This window comes from Lepus europaeus, chromosome 2 (assembly GCF_033115175.1).
Source record: "Lepus europaeus isolate LE1 chromosome 2, mLepTim1.pri, whole genome shotgun sequence".
Lineage (NCBI taxonomy): Eukaryota > Metazoa > Chordata > Mammalia > Lagomorpha > Leporidae > Lepus > Lepus europaeus.
Window position 1 is genome coordinate 112,545,336 of NC_084828.1, and position 21,385 is coordinate 112,566,720.

The following is a 21,385-nucleotide window of genomic DNA, read 5'->3' on the forward strand; positions in this document are numbered from 1 at the left end:
GGCCCAAGGACATGGGCTGTCTTCCATTGCTTTCCCAGGTGCATTATCAGGGAGTTGGATTGGAAGTGGAACAGCTGGGATTTGAACCAGCTCCTATATGAGATGCCAACATTGTAGATGGTGGCTTAACCTGCTACACCACAACATGACCCCTCTATATATTTCTAGATGCTGGGATTTTGCTGATGTTGTAGCCCCCCAGGTGTGGCTGCAAAGACAAGACATGATATTGGTACTTTTGAAATAAGAGTGTCATTCCCATTGGTGTGCTTGGCCTAGGTGTCTCGACATAATGACATGTGGCCGAAGCAGCAAGCAGTTCCTGGAAGAAGAGAAGACACGAACTCTTCTCCCACCCAGAGGGAGGCAGAACGTCAGGCCCCTGCAGAGCCCAACCGGCAAGAAGCAGAGCGCAGAGAGGCTGAGGAGCGCGGGGTGGAAGAGGAGCACAGAAAGGCCCTGGCCGAGGAGGAGATGGAGCAGGTCGGGCAGGCGGAGCGCCTGGAGGAGGAACACGACCCAGCACCAGAGGAGCAGGGCCAGGAGTGGAAAGAACAGCGTGCACCACAGGAAGCAGCCGGCCTTCAGGAGGGGCGTGCTCACGCGGAGGTACAGGGCCACCACTGCACGGGGAATGGGACTCCATGGGTAGTGACGGAAGAAGAACGCCTCCCCTTAGATCACGAGCTCCAAACAAAGAAATGCGATTTCACTGTGGTAGCATTCACGGTGCAGCCGCTTGCAAACCTCAGCAAGCTGGCTGGCATGAGAAAGCAGGGCTGGGATATTAACTTGTTCTTCCCTGTATCGGTGGTGCACTAATGCCTTAGATCCTGTGAGCACCTGACGCACCTTCCCAGTATGCGCTCAAGTCCCCTCTGGAGCATCTTTGAGTTGGAGAAGGGCCTCGTTTTCTGTGCCCAAGGGCCTCTTTTTGTGTTCATTCACTGTCTCATTTTGTTGACTGTGGCCCACTCATCTTTGAGGTGATCTTTTCAGGGAGGAACATTCTGCCAATTGGATGTGTTCAGCCAGTCTGTTGAGGCTCCATGTACTGAGTACCCCTCGGAAACATAGACCAGACATTGTCATTCCTTAAAAAACAGTCACCGATTTTTTTTTTTTTTTTAATTTTTTTGACAGGCAGAGTGGACAGTGAGAGAGAGACAGAGAGAAAGGTCTTCCTTTTTGCTGTTGGTTCACCCTCCAATGGCGGTAGGCGCGCTGCCGCCGGTGCACCACGCTGATCCGATGGCAGGAGCCAGGTGCTTCTCCTGGTCTCCCATGGGGTGCAGGGCCCAACCACTTGGGCCATCCTCCACTGCACTCCCAGGCCACAGCAGAGAGCTGGCCTGGAAGAGGGGCAACCGGGACAGGATCGGTGCCCCGACCAGGACTAGAACCCGGTGTGCCGGCGCCGCAAGGCGGAGGATTAGCCTAGTGAGCTGCGGTGCCGGCCAACAGCCACCGATTTTATAATCAGTACTTCAGAGGCACTGGAACCAGTGCTGAGTGCAGCCAGTTCCTTTTCTTCTGTCTCTAAGGTGGGGCCCAACAGTGGGTCTCTAGGCCTTCACGAGGGTGCCAATCACCTATGGTTAGACCTTGCAAGCCTTGTTTTTTCTTTTAAGATTTCTTATATTTATTTGAAAGGGTTAGAGGGAGAGAAAGAGAGACAGAGAGGTCTTCCATCTGCTGGTTCACTCCCCAAATGGCCGTGACAGCCAGAGCTGAGCCAGTCCGAAGCTAGGAGCCCCTGCCAGATCTCCCACGTGGGTGTAGAGGCCCAGGGGCTTCGGTCATCTTCAGCTGCTTTCCCAGGCACATCGGCAGGGAGCTGGATCAGAATTGGAGCAGACAGAACTCAAAACGGTACCCATAGGGGATACCAGTGCTGCAGGCCAGGGCTTTAACCTGCTGCAGCACAGCGTCAGCCCCCAAGACATGGAAGTTTGCTTGGCTTCAGATTTTCTTTTACCTTGATCGTCATACTTTCTTCAGATTTATTTATTTTTTAATTTACTTACTTGAGAGACAATTAGTGCAGGGGCTCAAGCACTTGGGCCATCTTCTGCTGCATTTCTCTGCCCATTAGCAGGGAGCTGGATTGGAAGTAGAGCATCTGGGACTCAAACTAGTGCCCATTTGGAATGCTGGTGTCACAGGCAGTGGCTTAATCCACTGAACCACAACACCGGCCTCTCTCAGGGTGTGCATGAATAGGAGGCTGAACTCAAGAGCTAGGGACAGCTATCAAACCCAGGTACTCTGATTTGGGATGCAAGTGTCTTAACCACTAGGTTAAGCACCTGCTGTTGGCCTCAGAGTTTCTGAGACTTGAAGCTGCTTGAGACGTCAGGTGGCTTGGTGTGAAGGGCCGGGGGAGGGCAGTGAGTGGCTTGATGGGCAGCAGCTTGAAGAGCTTGTCTGCTTTGTCAGATTTGCTTTTAATCAGAAGGTGCTGTGTTCTCACCCAGGCTTCATTTCCTTGACGAAAACTGGTTCTCTGCTTTTCCATTGACGTTTCTCTGGGACGTGTGTTTTGGGGGCTTGGTGGGCTGGGCGCAGCCCGAGAATGGTAGATACAAGTACGTTGCTTTAACATGCCTGTCTGTCACTCTTCATGGAGAAAACCACAGTCGCTGCTTCAGCTCACAAACTGCCCTGTTACTGTGAGGTTACTGAGTGCCCGCCTGCCTCAAAGCCTTGTGAGCAGGAATTGAATTCCAGCTGGAAATCGGTTTATTCTCTGGCCCCTGTTCCATTTGAGCAGGAACACACTGAAGGTCTGCCTTCATGCTAGTCACTTGGGAAGACCAGCTGTGAAAAGAAGCCAGGGGTGATTCAGAGAAGGTGGGAAATAGGAATTCTTGGACGTTATGGATAATCACAGCCTACCTGACCCATCGATGTTAATAAACCGACCCTTCCTCTCGAGGTCGTCCCGAGAAGAGAGTGAAAGGGAAATTAGAGGAGCTGCACCCTTGGGCTGGGTTAGAGCTGACACCTCTTTTGCCCCAGGTGTATCCATCAGCCCAGTCCAGGACCAGAGTGCGATCCCCGTATGAGGAGCAGCTGGAGCAGCGGAGGCTGGCGGCGCAGCAGGCGGAGGAGGCCCAGCGGCTGCGGGAGCACCAGGAAGCCCTGCACCAGCAGAGGCTGCAGGAACACTTGTTGCGCCAGCGGCAGCAGCAGCAGCAGCTTCAGCAGCAGCAACAGCAGCAGCTGCTTCTGGCCAGAGAGAGGGCTCGGCAGAGGCAGACCGAGCATGAAGACGGCTTGCAGCAGCGCCAGGAGCAGCTCCGGTAGCCTCCCCTCTGCCTGCTCTGTGGGTTTGTGAGCTGTGGAGTTGTTGGGCTTGTGCAGCTGAGGTAGCTGAGGCAGGTCAGCCACCCCAAGTCCTGCTGAGCTCAGACTTAAATGCCAAATGTTTTTTTTTTTTTAAATCCATATTTGTTTTCTGTTTATAAATGATAGTTTTGGTCTCTGAATCATTGGGCAGGCTTGCGGGTAACTTTATTTCATTTCATTGTCAAAAGATGTGGTACCTTTTAAAAAATACTTTAAAATTTTTAAATAATTCAGTGGCTTTTGAAAAATGTTGAAGAATCTTGTTCATTGCTGTCTTTAAAGATAAATGATCTTTGTCAAACTGTGCCGTGTAATTTATGTCACTGAATTTATGAAGTGTGTGTCCCTTGCAGGCAGCAAGCTCACTATGATGCTATGGATAATGATATCGTTCAAGGAGCGGAGGATCAGGCAACCCAGGAAGAGGAAGGAGGTGGTGAGACTTCTTAGATGATGGGCGCATGAATAGGATTACTTGGTAATATTACCCAAGATCAGTGAGCCAGTGTTATATAATATTACCGTGCTGTGTGCATGCCTGAGTAAGTGCAAAGGAGACTTGTCCGTCAGCTGTCTCTTACTGTTCTGGTTGTGTTGTTGTGTTTTCATTAATTCTTGCAAACTGTGTACATACTTAGTGAAAATTGCCCAAGGTAACCTCTCTCCTCTCTAATATTTTCCCCTTAATTTAAGCTAGTTGCTTCCAACAAATTACCCTATGCTTTGGGAAAATGTCTACATTTTCTCTTTACCTTGGAAGTCTTTTCATCATTGCCTTCTTTTTTTTTTTTTTTTTCCAAAAAGAAGTCAATAGTAGCTTTCATTTGTGGTAAGCATCTAGTGCGTGATTTATCAATTATTGCTTACTATGATAATAGAAGTAGAAGATAACTGTCACTTTGGCACCACTAACGCTTGGCTGTGTATCCTTTTCTAAAAAGATCTAAGGGAAGGTGGAGACACAAACTCCCTCAATAGCTTGTTGTGATAGTTTATGGCCATAACAGTCAGGAAATGCTTTTCCCTATGTCCCCCTTGGGGCACTTTAAGCTCTTTTGCTCTGTTATCAGGAAGACTAGGGAACAATTTGTTCCTTTCTTTATTTAATAAATCCCTTCTCACATTTGCAGCCTGATGGTAACTTACCCCGTTACCAAGAGGCTTTCTAAAGCCTAAATACTTTCTGTATATTTAACCTTTCTTCTTGTATCTTGGGTCTTGTAAAAAGTAATTTGTGGTTGTGTTTGCATGCCCTTATAAATCTCTTCATCTGACAAGTTTTTCACAAAGCATTGAGCGAACGACTGTCCAGGGTGAATGCTGGCGTGGCTGGCGTGGCTGGCGTGGCTGGCGTGGCTGCCGTGGCAGTGTCCTCGTTAGGGTGGCAGGGAACGCATTGGGGTGTATTTATTTTTGAGCCCCACGGATGGTGGTGTTCTCCCTTTTACTTCACAAAAGTTTATGAAGTTCTTTGGGAACCTGGCAGTTTCTTCTGATATTACTCAAGTCTAGTTGATTATTTCAGAAATGCCCCATCCACTGGACTGTCCTTTCCTGAAAACGCTTTGATGGTTGTTGTTTTTTGTCATCACCTGGGGAAGAACTGCAGCCTCTGCTTCAAGTGTGTGCTTTAGGTTGGAATGGGATCTCTCCCCGTCCCCTGTCTTCAGACACACAGTCTGGGAAGAGGCTCTTACTTTATTGAGGACACCAAAGCATTTGCCTTATGTTAGCCAAGGTGGAGGAGAGAGAGATTGGGTGATAGGGCCTCTGGCGAAGCCCACAGTTGAAAGGAAAGAGTCCTTTGTTTTGGACTGATTTCTCTTCCTTTGATTTGTAGCCTACGAAAGAGACAACCCGCACCAAGATGAAGCAGAGGGAGAGCCAGGAAACAGACAGGAGCCTGGAGAGCAAGGACCTCAGGAAGCCGACCCCGATTTGGAGGCAGATGTAAGTGTGCTTCCACTTGGAAACTCACGAGGTGGGAAGGAAGCCCAGAGCACTGGCCTGACACCAGAGCCTGGCCCCAGGCGTGGCTGGTATTTCATCAGCACGGGGCAAGGTGGCTTGCATCATGACACTTGCTTGTTTTAACTGTGAATCATCACATAAGTGTGTGATGAGATGTGACTAGAGAACGCTCTGGGGAAAAGCCAGCAATCTAAGTATTGTCCCTCTGACAACTTTTAGGTCATTAAAATCAAACCATAGAAAAGGAAAACTGAGGGGCATCGTAACATGCAGAACTCTGGAAGGTGGCAGGAGAAGAGGCAAAGGTGGGAGTGGAGAGGGGCCCAGAGAAAGAAAAGTAAAACCTTTCTGCAGCATGCTGAGTCATCTCCTGAGGCCTGGGGGATGTGCTGAGTCATCTCCTGAGGCCTGGGGGACATCTGCGTGTGGCTTTCTGTAAGCTTCCCGACAGCCCCTGGCTCTCTAGTCAATCTGTAGTAAGCACAGGGGATTTGAGTTAGGATAGGAGTTGTTCAGGTTCCCTGGGTATAGAAAATTTGAATATAAATGGGTGGACACCTAATAACCACCTCATTCATGGTGTTCTCCAAAAGATGATGGAGACCCCCAGTTCAACTCGGCCCTTCCTAGGAGTGAGACAAACAGGTGTTGAGTCTTCTCTTGTGTTTTGTGTAGATGACTTTTACAACTCTTTTTAGCTCTCCTGTCATCTTTTGCTGAACAATCAACCCCATGTTTATAAGATTCAGTCTGGGTTATCATTAGGCTCTGCTCATACTGATCCAGGCGGCTGAAAGGAGGATCTGTGTCTTTCTTCCATCATCATCGACAAACTCTTCCTGCTAGCTGCTTATGCCCCCTTAATGCAAATGGCTTTCCCACTTAACTTTCACTGAGCTGTGGCAGAATACATTTCCCTGCCATCCCCATATTATTCTTTGTAATGTCTGCACCAAGGAAGCTAGCCCTGAATAGTTTTCAAGAAAGACCAAGAGTTAGCAAGAGCATATTGGGAGAGCAAGAGAGTCCATGACACCAGGAGAGCAAGTGTGCAAAAGCCTGCACACACCTGAAAGGAACAAGAAGAGGTGGGGAAGGGCTGAGGGTTGTAGCCACTTGAGACGCCGTAGGCTTTGATTACTTGAATGTATGACCCTTTATTCTCCTGTCATCTGTTTATTTGTTTTCAGGAGAACATACTGGGAAACAGTGGCCTTTCCACTGTGCCTTCTTTTCCTTTGAGATTGCTAGCTCTGCTTATTTCCGCTTAGTATTGACTGTGCCTGTTAACTTTTACATATGACTGTTGAAACTGGAGCTAGTCTGCGTTTTACTGAACTGGGCACACATGACATTTTCCCTTTATTTCCACACACATTTGTGGTAATGCACAAAAAGGAATCCATATGACAAGAGACCATGGAGTGACTGAGTTGACTCTGAAGGTGATGATTTGTCACTTTCTACATTGCCCAGGAAGAGTGTCGTTTGCACTTGAGTGACGTCTGTGTCCAGGGATGTGCAGGTAATGCATCAGCCGAGACTGCAATGAGCTCTTGAACATGGTCAAGGCTCTTGGGTGAAGTTAAGTAGTGTCTTGTTATCTGGAGAACACTGCCAGAGACTGAATCCCACTCCATGGCCGCCCTGTCCTGTGGGACCACTTACCGTTTTAGTCAGTGCCCTGTTGGTGAGCTGGGGGAGGCTGGGGAAGCTCATCGTGAGCAGCGGTGTCTGTGCATCTCAGGCTCTAAACTCTGGATCTTGGTGAGGATGTGTGTTATTTGGAAGGTGCTCTGGGAGATGAAGTGGAAAATTGAAAGAACTCCAAAGCTGATCATCCTCGTGTGAAGGGCGTTTGTTGATCAGAGTCAGTGAGAACTGCGTGGGAGCTGGCTGAGGGGAGGATATTGTTCAGGAGATACTGTTCAGGATTGGGCCGCTCATCTGCTGCTCCTTGCCAGGGGTGCATCTCTCTGTTTTGTGGTGGGATGTGCTGGTAGAGAAATTAGATCCACACTGGAATCGCTGTATGCTTCTAAGTTAGCCTTGTCTTGCCTCCTTTTCAGATCCTCCTCTTGAGTCTTCTCTGGAGTGAGTCTTCTATATCTTCAACTACTGTCTACCTACTTACATGTCAAAAATTGCTTCCAAACGGAAGTTTGTCTAAAAATCAACATTAGCATGAAGGGGGTGGCTATTTGCCCATCTAAATTAATCAATTAATCCCAGGTAGTGTGCTGACGTTTCTTAGCAATTTTTTCTTACTGTTCACTCAGTTGCATTCGTGTCACTCGGATTAGTAGTGTTGAGCAGAGTTTTGGGATTATTTTCAGGACAGAAGTGATATCTCTGCTTCATTCTGATTCTTTGACCTCTGACAAATAAAGCAGAGTCTTGCATGTTTTGGCACTGGACTGCCTGATTCTGGTGAGTTTTGGCAAGTAGATCTTAGCCATCCAGTGAAGGATGGTTTCAACTTCTGCCAGCATGTGGCCTTTCAAATGGAATTAAGCTTGATCCTTAGTTTTGAAGTGATGGTTACTTTCCACTAAAATTTCACAGAGGGCAGCTGTTGAGGAGATAAACCCAGCAGATGACCCCAATAATCAAGGGGAAGATGAATTTGAGGAAGCTGAGCAAGTGAGAGAAGAAAACCTGCCAGACGAAAATGAAGAGCACAAGCATAGCAGTCAGAAGCGAGAGAACGCAGAGATGGAGGAGCGTCTGGGGGTAAGCCGATGCCACTCGAGCCTGGGTACTTTGACAAAAGCCTGGTTTATGCCAAAGGTTAGTCATACTCTGCAGAGGGCAAAGCAGTGCTGCTACGATGGGGTAGAGGCCACTCTGAAATGATGCACCTGCACACAGAGAGAGGGGGGGTGACGACATCCTGGGCCTTGGGTTAGGAAGGTTCTTTGTCATTGCCTGGCCACAGGTATGCTGCAAGTGCACTTTATAAGGTGGCATGCTTGCTTTTTGTCCCAGAGTACTGTGACAGGCGTCTCTGACGTGCAGTAACATGAGCCTCCCCTTTTGTTTCAACAGATGGCAGGAAATCCAGACCAGCAAGAGGATAATGTGGATGAACAGTACCAGGAAGAGGGAGAAGAGGAGGTAGTAAGATGGAATGCAGCAGATGGATGAAATGGCGCGGTCTGCCGCATGCACCTTATATAAGCCTCAGCCGGGGGGACTTTGATATGTCTTGTATAAAAGGGTTCAGAGAGGCTGACACAGGATCAGAAAAGGTGGATTAAAGAGGAAATGGGCCATGGCAGTAGAGACATTTGGTTAGAAGACAACAAAAAAACCCATGTAAGAAAATCCATCTATTTGGTTCCCGCCAGGAATTTTGGATGAAGAAGGCACTGGGCTTTCCAAGAGTGACATACTTAGATTTCTGTGATCTTTTGTAAGAACTTTCTCTCATGTCTCTCTCACTCTTGAAAGGCAGTAAACAGAGCTTCATACTGAGGGAATCTGGATGGTCCCTGTAGCTTCTTCTCCTCAGTGCCTCCCTCACAGGGATGCCATGCAGTGTCTCTTGGAACCCACATGATAGCTCCTAGCTTTCTGGCCTCTTTGCTCATAAAGATTCAGCATCTTAAATGAACTTAACAATAAGTAGAAGGGAAAATATGTAAGGAGCTCAGTTGAATAGAATGTACTTGGATGGAATTCCTTAATATTTGATTTTAATTTACTGTCTATTGTAGACTTCATACGTACTGTACTGTGTTTAATTAGGTGTATGCAGCGTTGTCATGGTGCCACATTCCTGTAGTTAACTAGGGAATGCTGCTGTTTGTTGTCACTGTTTGTCACTGACTCTGCTGGGTGGACACCTGCGATCCTTGGGAATATGACAGAAATTAGGTGCAGATCTCACATTGTGTAATCTCTCCGTGGACCAGGAATAGCTCCCAAAGTAAAGCTGCAGTTCAGAGCTGGTTCTCAGCCAGGTGTCCTGCAAATGTGTGGCTTTGTCTCTAAGGAGAAGGTCAGGGGAGGATGGACGTGTGGCAGCATGAACGTCCCCGCCACAGGAAGCGTATGCTCTGCCCTTGCGCAGGTTCCCTTGACCAGGTCTGCTCTCCGCTGCTTGCTGCTCTTGTCAGCCACTCCCAGCTCGTGCTGTGATCTGTGCTTGTCACAGGAAAGCAGGAAAGGATGCTGCCCTTTGCGGCCATTGGCAACATGTCTGGTCACGTGGGCTCTCACTGGCTTGAGCTTTTTATTCTCACTCTTTCTCAGTCTGCCATTCATCTTCATCAAGACCTGAGCTGTTCCATCAGAAAGAGAGCATCAGAGAAACCAGCAGCCTTGAATATTAACACAATGGGCAAGAAAGTGATATTGGTCTACGCCTCTTGTGTAGCAGGCTGTCTAGACCAATATCACCTTATTTCATTATGACAGGTATCAGAAATCTTTGAGGGATTAAGACAGAAAGGTTTCACCTTGCCTTCTTTTTAAAAATTCAGAAGGGTCAACATCAAAATTTAATAGTATTTACTGATTCTTTTTCACTTGTATGTTATGATCAGTTAAGGTAGAGGAGGGAGGTCCTGAGATCCAAGAGAGATCAAGGATAGAAAGAAAAGACAGAGAGACAAGACAGAAGGAGAATGGATGATGGCACAGAGGAGCTGTGCTGGCCCAGCACAGTCTGAACTCAACATCCTCCTGTACCTTTAGCCTGCTGAGCTGACAGGGTTCTTCCCCTCTGGCTGCACCTGGCCCCAGGTCCTGATCCCCTTTCCCTAGTTTTTGCCTACAAAGTCTTGTGAATGTGACAATGTTTGGGTCCCCCTCTTTCCAAGTTTCTCTTGCAGAGGCTCCAGGTACGTATCCACCTACCCCTTGGGGTTAGAACTGTTGCCAGGTGAGTTGCCTGTGCAAGCCTGGGAGTTTTCCTTCTTCCCAGTGTAACTTCCCCGGACCAGCGAGGAAGAGTGGTCCATAAATCCCAATCAGGCACTAGTGATGGTTGGAGGTGAAGTTCTCTGTAGACTGCAGCAATGGGAAAATAAAGTCGAATTGTGGACTGTGTTGTTTACAAGCATATGTGTATCTGAGAGATGCACTCTGAAAAAAGTGAAATGCTGGGGAACTGTGCATTGATTTATCTTGTTTTTGAAGAGCACTTCCGAGGTAGGCACTGTGGCACAGTGGGTTAAAGCCCCAGCCTGCAGCGCTGGCATCCCATAGGGGTACTGGTTTGAGTCCCAGCTGCTCCTCTTCCAATCCAGCTCCCTGCTAATGCGCTTGGAAAAGCAGCAGAGGATGGCCCAAGTACTTGGGCCCCTGCACTCATGTAGGAGACCTGGAAGAAGCTCCTGGCTCCTGGCTTCGGATCAGCTCAGCTCCAGCCATTGCAGCCATTTGGGGAGTGAACCAGCGGATGGAAGACCTCTCTCTTTTGCTTTGTCTCTTCCTCTCTATCTAACTCTGTCTTTCAAATAAATGAAATAAATGTTTAAAGAGCATTTCCATTCTCTGGTTTACTACCCAAATGCCTAGAACAGCCAGTGCTCAGCCAGGTCAAAGCCAGGAACTGGGAATTCCATATGAATTTCCCATATGGTGTCAGGGACCCAAGTACTTGGGCCATCCTTTGCTGCCTCTGGGTGCATTAGCTGGAAGCTGGATCAGAAGTGAGGGTGGGACTTGATCCCAGGCACTGCAGTATTTGATGCAGGTGTCTCAAGTTTCCGTGTAACCTCCTGTGCCATGCCATCAACCCCTGTGTGTTGTTTGAATCTCCAGCTGCCACTGTAAGTGTGGTTTCAGGAAACCTGCACTATCTTTGCCTTCTTATATCTTAGTACAGCAGTGTTTTCTTTCTCAGACATACGCATGATGATTATTACCAAGTGTTCTCTGTTGCTTGGGACCATAGAGTCAAAGGAATTCTTCTTCATTTTGCTTACATCCCAGTTACTTTACTCAGTTTTTAAAAGAAAGATTTCTTTATTTATTTGAAAAGCAGAGTTACACAAAGAATGAATCTAAAGAGTAACTATGGATTTTAGTTAGTAATACTATATTGATATTGGTTCATCAAAATAGCTGCTGGTGGGAAATCCACCCTTTGAGAGCGTCTCTCACACTGAGACATACAGACGCATCCTTAAGGTGGATGTGAAGTTTCCTGTAACAATGTCTTTGGGAGCCCGAGACTTGATATCCAGGCTTCTGAGGTACCAGCCGTCAGAGCGGCTGCCCCTGGCCCAGATCCTGAGGCACCCCTGGGTCCAGGCCCACTCCCGGAGGGTGCTGCCTCCTTGTGCTCATCCAGCTTCCTGAATCCTGTCTGCCTCTGTCTGCATTTGTGCAGGGAGCTCTCCTGGCTCTGCTAACTCATCTGTTTTTTGTTTGTTTGTTTCCTTTTTAAGATGCAAGATATAAATAAATAAAAGCTGAGTCGTTTAGTATAAAAAAAATGCATTGTAAATAATGGAACAGTCTGTATGGGTAGAAGAGAGAGTGGAAACTCGCTGTACTTCCCACTTAATTTTTCTATAAACTTAAAACTGCTCTAAAATTATTTTAATTAAAAATTATGTATTAAAAAAAAGAAAAGCAGAGTTACAGAGAAACAGATCTTCCATCTGCTAATTTAAATCCCCAAATGGCTGCAAATGGCCAGAGCTGAGCCAGGCTGAAAGCCAGGATCCTAGAATTCCATCCAGGTCTCCTGCATGGGTGCAGGAGCCCAAGAACTTGAGCCATCTTCCATTGTTTTCCAGGCACATTAGAAGGGAGCTGGATTGGAAGTGGAGCAGCTAGGCCATGAACTGGCACCCATACGGGATGATGGCATTGTAGGCAGCAGCTTTACCTCCTACTCCACAACACCAGCCCCCTAGTTTAGCAACTTTGTGCAGACACACCAGTTAGGACATTGCCAAAAAGTGCTATGTATGCTTTAAAATTATTTAAATGTTCAAGAGATAGATAGGTGAAATGACTGCTTGAAAAATCTGTATGCTTTTATTTCCCCAGTGTGGCTGGAAAGATGTTGACCTGAACGCTTGGGAGACTCTGCACACACGGTCATTTGTTCATCTTCATTGGCCACGTACTCACCTGGGACTGTGGGTCACCATGTCAGGAATCTTTTCCTGTGGCAGAAAGTCCTCAGCAAGCAGGGGTGCCCATCACTCGAGCTAGTGCTCCCCAGCTCTTCCCTTTGACGCCTCCTGTCTGCGTTTTTGGATCCTGCCATGCTTGGCCACAAAGGCTTCAGCCTTCAGGTTCCTGGCTCATCCCATAACACCTTCCTTGTGTAAATGAAAGGTGTCTGTATGTAGAGACAGGGTAGCGAGCCACAGCCCAGTTCCACACCCAGAGGTTCTGTTTTGTTTTGCTTTGGCCATTTACTAAATGTTGTCCTATCTCATAGGGCTCATTTCTAAAATGCATAAAACATTTTTTAAAATTTTTTTTTATTTTTTATTTTATTTTTTATTTTTTTGGACAGGCAGAGTGGACAGTGAGAGAGAGAGACAGAGAGAAAGGTCTTCCTTTTGCCGTTGGTTCACCCTCCAATAGCCGCCGCGGCCAGCGCGCTGCGACCGGCGCACCGCGCTGATCCAAAGGCAGGAGCCAGGTACTTCTCCTGGTCTCCCATGTGGGTGCAGGGCCCAAGCACTTGGGCCATCCTTCACTGCACTCCCTGGCCACAGCAGAGAGCTGGCCTGGAAGAGGGGCAACCGGGACAGGATCGGTGCCCTGACCAGGACTAGAACCTGGTGTGCCGGAGCCGCTAGGCGGAGGATTAGCCTAGTGAGCCGCGGCGCCGGCCGCCTAAAACATTTTTATAATCCACATTTTGGGGGGTAAAATGAGTGAGGAGGAGCAGCACTGGGAAAATCTGTGCCAGAGCCCAGGTCCACGTTAGCGGGATCCTCAGGAGAGGCAGTTGTGGAGGATGGTGAGTCTGCATTGTGACAGGAGAACAGCTGCCTCCTGTTTGTTAGCCGAAGCACATTTTAAAGATACATTAGGAGGCCGGCGCCGTGGCTCACTAGGCTCATCCTCCGCCTTGCGGCGCCCGCACACCGGGTTCTAGTCCCGGTCGGGGCACCGATCCTGTCCCGGTTGCCCCTCTTCCAGGCCAGCTCTCTGCTGTGGCCAGGGAGTGCAGTGGAGGATGGCCCAAGTGCTTGGGCCCTGCACCCCACGGGAGACCAGGAGAAACACCTGGCTCCTGGCTTTGGATCGGCGCGGTGCGCCGGCCGCAGCGCACCTACTGCGGCGGCCATTGGAGGGTGAACCAACGGCAAAAGGAAGACCTTTCTCTCTGTCTCTCTCTCTCACTGTCCACTCTGCCTGTCCAAAAAAATAAAAAAAAAAAGATACATTAGGAGCTCCGGATCATCTTGGTCCTTTTCAATAATGCCTTTTAAGGTGTGTTCTTACTACTTTAGCATATGTGAAGAATATATTACACAAGTAAGGACTAAGAGACTATACATCTAGATAATTACAAAGATTCCATTTGTGAGTTCCCTAAAGAGTGATGTAAATCCCAAGACTCCACTGACAGATGGTAAACAAACCACATTTTCTACAGTAGATCCCAAGGAGAGTGATTTCATTAAGAGGGTGATATCTCATAGCTGGCATCTTTATCCCAACATCCATTGTTACTCAAGGAAGTGGTTCTCAGCTTTTGCCATGGCTAAGAGTCATCTTGAAGATTTTCTACCCAGAACAAATCCTTGGCTCTTCCTGATGGAGATTTTGGTCTTATCTGTTGTGAGGCCTATAAATTCTGATAAATTCTTTGTAAGCACAACGACCACCCCCTGTTTCAGGAGTACACTGTTTAGACACACAGTGCTAGAGCAGACAACACTGCCTAACCTTCTGAACTTACATGAGAAGTGCTTTCTGTCTCCGCTCATTGCCTGAAGATTTTCTTACCAGACTCTTTTTTTTTTTTTTTTCGACAGGCAGAGTGGACAGTGAGAGAGAGAGACACAGAGAGAAAGGTCTTCCTTTGCCATTGGTTTACCCTCCAATGGCTGCCGTGGCTGGCGCGCTGCAGCCGGCGCACTGCACTGATCCGAAGGCAGGAGCCAGGTGCTTCCTCCTAGTCTCCCATGGGGTGCAGGACCCAAGCACTTGGGCCATCCTCCACTGCACTCCCTGGCCACAGCAGAGAGCTGGCCTTCATACCAGACTCTTAAAAAGGTTCCTGACTCACGAACTTCCCCAACCACACATGTATAAAATTAAAGATCATTGATTTCCCCCAACCCCTTTATGTTACGGATAGGAAATTTGATCTTCAGAGAGATTAAATGTTTCAAGGTCCCACAGCTTGTTATTTATTGTTGGAACAATATGGATGAGTTCGTTATAGAAATAGTGAATGCAGAAAGAATGATGGCACTAGAAAGTCATCACTTTTTTAACCCCTAATTAGGACAATTAATGTAAGCACCAATCATAAATGGATGCTTTCGATAGGTGAACACAGGTCAGATGTTAAACCTGAATTGATTTAACCTTTAAGCTAACTTCTACTTTCAGGAAATATGAGGGCTAGAGAAATGAATTAAGTGATACCATAAAGGGCCGGCGCCGCGGCTCACTAGGCTAATCCTCCACCTTGCGGCGCCGGCACACCGGGTTCTAGTCCCGGTCGGGGCACCGATCCTGTCCCGGTTGCCCCTCTTCCAGGCCAGCTCTCTGCTGTGGCCCGGGAGTGCAGTGGAGGATGGCCCAAGTGGTTGGGCCCTGCACCCCATGGGAGACCAGGAGAAGCACCTGGCTCCTGCCATCGGAACAGCGCGGTGCGCTGGCCGCAGCGCGCTACCGCGGCGGCCATTGGAGGGTGAACCAACGGCAAAAGGAAGACCTTTCTCTCTGTCTCTCTCTCTCACTGTCCACTCTGCCTTCAAAAAAAAAAAAAAAAATTAAAAAAAAAAAAAGTGATACCATAAAGAAGCGAACAAATCCAGAAATGTGAGTCATTCTGCTGTGCTATAGGGAGGTGAAATTACATAATGTCTTCGAGTTTCAAGAATAATTCAGTGAATAAAACACAAGTGTTGCAATATTGAGATAGCATTTGAACCATGATAATGACTATTAGCTTAAGAGATTTTCCTTATTAGCATATGCTTGAAGATTTCCTTTTTTTTTAAAAAAAGGAATTTATTAATACATTAGACTCTCAGGGTCTCGGCAAATGCATGATAATTACTACAGTACAACTCTCATCAATGTACATGTTAATATGATTAATATAAAGATAACAGATTCAATGTGGTTCATAGATAGAATTCTAAGAATATGATACTTCTTTCCCTTCTTTCTTTTGCTTCTTTCTTTCCTTTCTAATTTTTGACTTATTTTTAATTTGCATTATAGTCAAAGGCTTACTGCTCCACTAAATAAAGAGTTCAGCAAGTAAAAAGACCATACTGCAGCAGAAATATAGGCAAGGGCTATACACAATAATCAAATGTAAAAATGTCCATTTTACTGAAGATTTTCATAATAAAAACATTGACCCTACTGTTTATATACCCAGAAACATTGACAAGGCGAGATGTTGGTCCAAGTCTATCTGACTCCATAGTATATGTTAGGAGATGGAAAACCAGGCTGCAGCTCTTTTCAGTAAACTGTTGCTGGACATAGCTATGGCTGTTTGTTTACATAAGGTCTATGCCTGTTTTCTATGCTACTTGGTGGTGTTGGGTGGTTGCCACTGGAACCATATAGCCCAGAAAGTCTAAATACTTACTATTTGGCAACCACAGGAAAAATTTCCCAACCCCTGGTTTGTACATCGTTTCCATCACACTGCATAATCTCAACTAAAACGTTGTTGGGTGTTTACCAATAGCCTGCCTTCGTTCAGAAGGCTACAGAAAACATACTTTTATTCTTCCATACAGACAGGGGCCCTTCAGCAATTTAATGGTGTTTCAGTTAGGCTGAGCTTGATGTGGTCTGAAATGTGTGCTGCATTGTCTTCATCCCACTGTCCTGTGGAATTCTGTGACTAAGAGCAGAGATTCAGGGACCACAGAGCCATAGGGAGGGACAAGGGTGTCATTAGCTCCTGTCAGCAGGAAATGTGAACGCAAGAGGTGCTCCTGCCTCTGTCCTCAAATTGTATTTACTCAGGACCACTGTAGTGTAGGGGCTGTAGACTCAGCTGAAGTTGAGCTGGTTTTAACAGGTTTTGAGGGGCTTGGCTCTCTCTTGGGCATTTTTGGGGCCCATGGGGGGCCAAGTTTTGTCCACAGGAAACTTGGGAGGCTGCAGTTTATTCTTATCTTGCCTGGGCTAGATACCTTGAAGTACCCAAGTATACAAGATTTGTTTCTTGTTTCTCCTTGTTTATAGTACCATCTTTGGGCTTCACAAAGTTCTTCAAAAAGCAGACAAAAAAACCTACATGGATTTCAATTTTTTTTCCACACCAAATTATCTTTTAAGTACATTTTTCCACGAACTTTTTGAAGTCCTCTCCATCCTTTGCCCATTTTTCAGATTTTCTTTTTTTAAAAGGTTTATTTTATTTAATTGAAAGAGTTACTGGGGTCAGGGTAGTTGGGGAGAAACAGAGATCTTCCATCCACTGGTTCCCTTCCCAAATGGCTGCAACACCCGCAGCTGAGCTAGGCTGAATCCAGGAGCCAGAAGCTTCTTTTGGGTCTCCTATGCAGATTCAGGGGCCCAAGCACTTCCACCATCCTCTGCTGCTGTCCCAGGTGCGTTATCAGGAGCTGGATCGAAGTGGAGCAGCTGGGACATGAACCAGCACTCAAATGGGATGCCGGCGTTACAGGCAGCAGCTTTACCCACTACACCACAGCACCAGCCCCCTATTTATCAGATTTCAACAATAACCCCTCCCATTCCCTACCTCCAAGTTCTGTGACTTATGTGTTATTCAAGAGAATTTATTGTTTATTAAACCATGATCACAGAAGATCATTTCTATGGCACACTACCTTATGCCTAACTGATATTCAGCAATTTTTTTTGACAAATCTTCAAATGGCTTAGAATTTTTGGTGTATGTATGGTTTTCAAAATCCTTTGCAAGTTAGAAAATGATTTACCCTATATTTATATGCGATTGGTAATTTAAGAGATTATTTAGCAACCATATTCAGATATTGTCTTTAATTTGCATTTTGAAGTACATGATTGGAATCAATGAAACTATAATAATATTCATATAGGAAAACAACTTGAAACAAATATTATAACGCTAAAGAGATGAGAATTTGAGACAATTTATATTAGACTATTTCATGGGGAAATTAGATTGTATTCTATTTTCTAGATATTTTACCCAAAGAAATCTATTCTGAAACATAGAATAGATACATCACTTTTCTACTATGTTGTATAGAGCAGTGGTGTCTATTTTTTATGCCTATACAGTGGAGAAATTTTTACATTGATTTATGTATTAATTCATAGACCTGTTCATTCAGCAATATTAATGAAACAGTTGCAGTGTGCCTATCGTGTATAAAGGTATTGAAATAGCAAACTGAATGAAATAGGCCATCCCTGCTTTCACAGATCTTACATTCTGCCAGAGTTTTATATTTCTATAGTTTTCCCATTTGGAAAAGGGAACTGTTTAATTTTATAAGCTGAATTCCCACAAGCATTATCATAGGAGCATTAACCTTTAGTCAAAGAAATCAGAAATTCAAAACCAAGGGCCTAAATACAGAATTAGTCATGTTAGATTATTACACAATTTTTGCTTTCTAATAGAGAAAATCATACTTTTAACATTTTTCTTTTGCAAATATTTTAGTGTAAATTGTGCTGCTTTTAATGAACTTTTTTGGAAACCAAAATACATTGTTGCAAGTGTCTAAATGATGAAAGCATCACATGGTGTCTGTGATTTTAGGTCCAGGAAGATTTGACTGAAGAAAAGAAAAGAGAATTGGAGCGTAATGCTGAAGAGACCTACGGTGAAAATGAAGAAAACGTACGTGTGGGATGCACATTTCTACCAAGTGCCTCTGTGTGTGTGTGTGTGTGGGTGGGTGGGTGGGTGGGTGCTTGCACATGTATACATGTATAATTGGGGGGGTGCCAGTGAGGAAGGACACTGTTTGGTGGGACTGACTGTAACCCTGGAATTAGGAATGGTTGTAGCCACATGAAGCTTAGGAGAGGCGGTGCCACTGTTGCTGGTAGGACCGTTCTTGTTCACTTGTTTCCTTTGTCCAAAATGAATAGCTTTCTACCCTTATCACAGGGGGAATATTTATCACTGACCCTACACCCTAGTTCTTGGCTTTTTTTCTTTTTAAGGCCGATGATAAAAACAATGATGGAGAAGAACAGGACGTGCGCGATGACAACCGCCCCAAAGGCCGAGAAGAACACTATGAGGTGGAGGAAGAGGAGGAAGACGGGGCTGCCCTTGCGGAGAAGTCACACCGGAGAGCTGAAATGTAGCTGTGTCCAATTTCCAGACAGCGCTCAGCCCGTGCATTCTTTTCAAGCTGCTCAAGAAGAAACCTGCCTACTGAACTCTAGGATATTTAATTACAAAAAAAATGAGAACTTAGAATTTTTTTTTAACTTTTGTATTAGAAATGCTCATACATTTATATGAATATATTTTGATAACTTAGGGTAGAGTTTCTTTTATATAAAAGCTAAACATGAACGAGAAGCAATTAAGCAAACCTCCCGCCCTGAATCTAATTTTTCATAGATTCTGTCATGTTGGAAAGAACGTGGATTTTGTATATGTTTTGACTTGTTACCTTTCTAGCTTCTGGTTCCAAGAGTTCTGTTGTTTGCCTTTGATACAGGATTTCACAACAGGGAGTGTACTGTAAAACGCTGTAAAGACTTAGAGGAGAATGTCTGGTTTACTAATTGTATTTTTGTGTATAGTTCTCATAGGATTTTCCCCAGTGTGTGTGGCTCTGGAATGAGACCCATGGGCACAGTGGCATACAGGTGGAGGGCCATTTCTGTTGCACAGTAAAGACTGTTTCTGACATTGTTCAGAACAGTTAGAAAAACAGTGAACATTACTGAAAAGCACAGCTGTTCTGCTTGAGAGCCATTGCCTTTGAAAGTGAGATGGTTCCAAAACTCACTGTGGCAGTACTTAATCAGCTACTTAAGTGTTCAAACAAGGTTTGGCGCATCAGTATACTAACCTTTCTGGGGGACCGATGATTTGTTTAAAAACTAATTTAGTGGGTATGGGTGGTGTTTTCTACATGAGCACCCATTCACAATATTTTTTTCCTCTGCAGGCACCTAATGATATCCATTTCAGCATCTAATTCTCTAATGTATTTTTCTCCTTTAAGCTCTATGCTTCATTCACTATGTAATCACTTTGATAACAAGTATGAATATGAAGGCATACCAAACGGCACAATTTAATAGAACTATTTTTCAAGACTATATAGTGAAATATATATGTGGAAATATGATCGACTCTCATGATCTTCCTGTTTGCTAGCACTGGGTCTGCTTTTTGTGTATGTATAAGGCATTTTAATGATTATGAATTATAATAAATCCCTTAAAAGAAAATTAAAATTCAAAAATTCCCTTTGAAATAGAGACATATTTCTGTCTCCAGAATAAAGATTTTTGAATATATAGAATTGGGCTATATATTCATATGTGTGTGGTTTTACAGCAATACTCTCAAATTAATAAAAGCAAATTTCATTTTATACCCTTATTGTATGAGTGTAATTTTATTTTTTAATGACCACACTTGTGTATGGTTTTGGTTATTCCAGTTGAGTGATTGTGTATGTATGCATAGGAATGTTTTGTTCAAGTAAATTTTGGGTTTCCAATAATCATAAATCAAATCTTACCTTTATGTATAAAAATCCTTTATGTAATGTAAAATGTATTATATTGTATATAATATTCAGAATACAATTATTTTGGTAAATTTGTTTGTATTTTTAATGTCCCAGTTGCAGTATTTAATTATTTGAAACATATTGAAACTTGGTAATAGTCAATAAAGCTATAAAAAAATGATAAATCTTTCAAAGCACCATATGTGATTTCTTATTAGTTTCTGATCTTCTAACATTCTCCAGTTCATTTTCAAAAAAACAAATGTTATAAAGCTACCAATATAGATTAAAAAATTAAATGCCATTCCCAATCTGCTTCTGTTTTTTGTATCTTTCTCTACATGATTGGGACGTGATTTATTTACCCCTTTCCTGAGAGCTAAGACTTTTTATTTTATTTGAGCTCCTTTCGGAGCAAGAAAAAATAAATAGGGGGCCAAAAATAGAAGAAGTTTCAGGTGCATACAAACAAGATGAACAAAATGGCTGTGCCATCCTCCCAGGAAGGCCGCCGTCGCAATCTGCTCCACTCTGTATATGGCCCTCAGTGATAGGGTCAGCCTAACTGCTGTTTTGAGAACTGACCAGCCTGAGCTGATACACATTAATGAGCTGAACAGAAGTAAGATATTCCTTGTATTTTTCCTGCCAATTAGTCTGACTTTTGGTGAAACCAGTAAGTGAAAGCATTTGGTACCAGTGACATAATCAATTTTTTTTTAAATCATCTATTAGAGATGAATATGGTAGAGCACAAAAAACTGTTGTACAAATGTAGTTACTGGTTATTTGCAACACTGATGAGAAAGACCTCACAGTAAATGCATAATGTGGTCTAATGTGCTGGTGATCATTGTCATAAAGGAAAATTATGTATTGAGTCTTTCATAGTGCAAGGCGTGTGTGAATAGGATCCACTTTCGTTCCCACAGTGCTTTTAAAGTGGATAGGATTTGCTGCTCCCTTTTGAAGAACTTTGTCTTCTGGAGTATTTGACATTGTTTAGCCATTTCGAGTTCTTTGTGTTTGTTTTTAGTTCTTTGGTTACACTGTGGCACATTCATATTGCAGCATTTTGCCTAGCCATTAAAAAGAGTGAGTTTTGGTCAATTTCTGTTCCTGAATCATCTTGCCATGGCTGCTGTTCTAATACCTGTGGCTACTTTACTTCCTGATGTCCTGGCTGCTCTCTCCCATCT

At 44.8% G+C, this 21,385-nt stretch overlaps 1 protein-coding gene across 5 annotated transcripts in view; it reads left to right on the forward strand.

The window, feature by feature from the left end:
* Nucleotides 1-20,380, forward strand: part of GOLIM4 (golgi integral membrane protein 4) — an 88,799-nt gene extending 68,419 nt beyond the window's left edge. For 2 of the 5 annotated variants that reach the window (XM_062212168.1, XM_062212183.1), the window contains 8 exons: nt 280-609; nt 3,022-3,305; nt 3,705-3,787; nt 5,192-5,301; nt 7,888-8,055; nt 8,371-8,439; nt 18,239-18,319; nt 18,649-20,380. In XM_062212168.1, coding sequence (XP_062068152.1) covers nt 280-609; nt 3,022-3,305; nt 3,705-3,787; nt 5,192-5,301; nt 7,888-8,055; nt 8,371-8,439; nt 18,239-18,319; nt 18,649-18,795 — 1,272 coding nt within the window. In that variant the 3' untranslated portion in view covers nt 18,796-20,380. The remainder of the gene's footprint in view (nt 1-279; nt 610-3,021; nt 3,306-3,704; nt 3,788-5,191; nt 5,302-7,887; nt 8,056-8,370; nt 8,440-18,238; nt 18,320-18,648) is intronic. The other 3 variants (XM_062212176.1, XM_062212192.1, XM_062212201.1) reach the window with 2 other exon arrangements.
* Nucleotides 20,381-21,385: the final 1,005 nt, after the last annotated feature.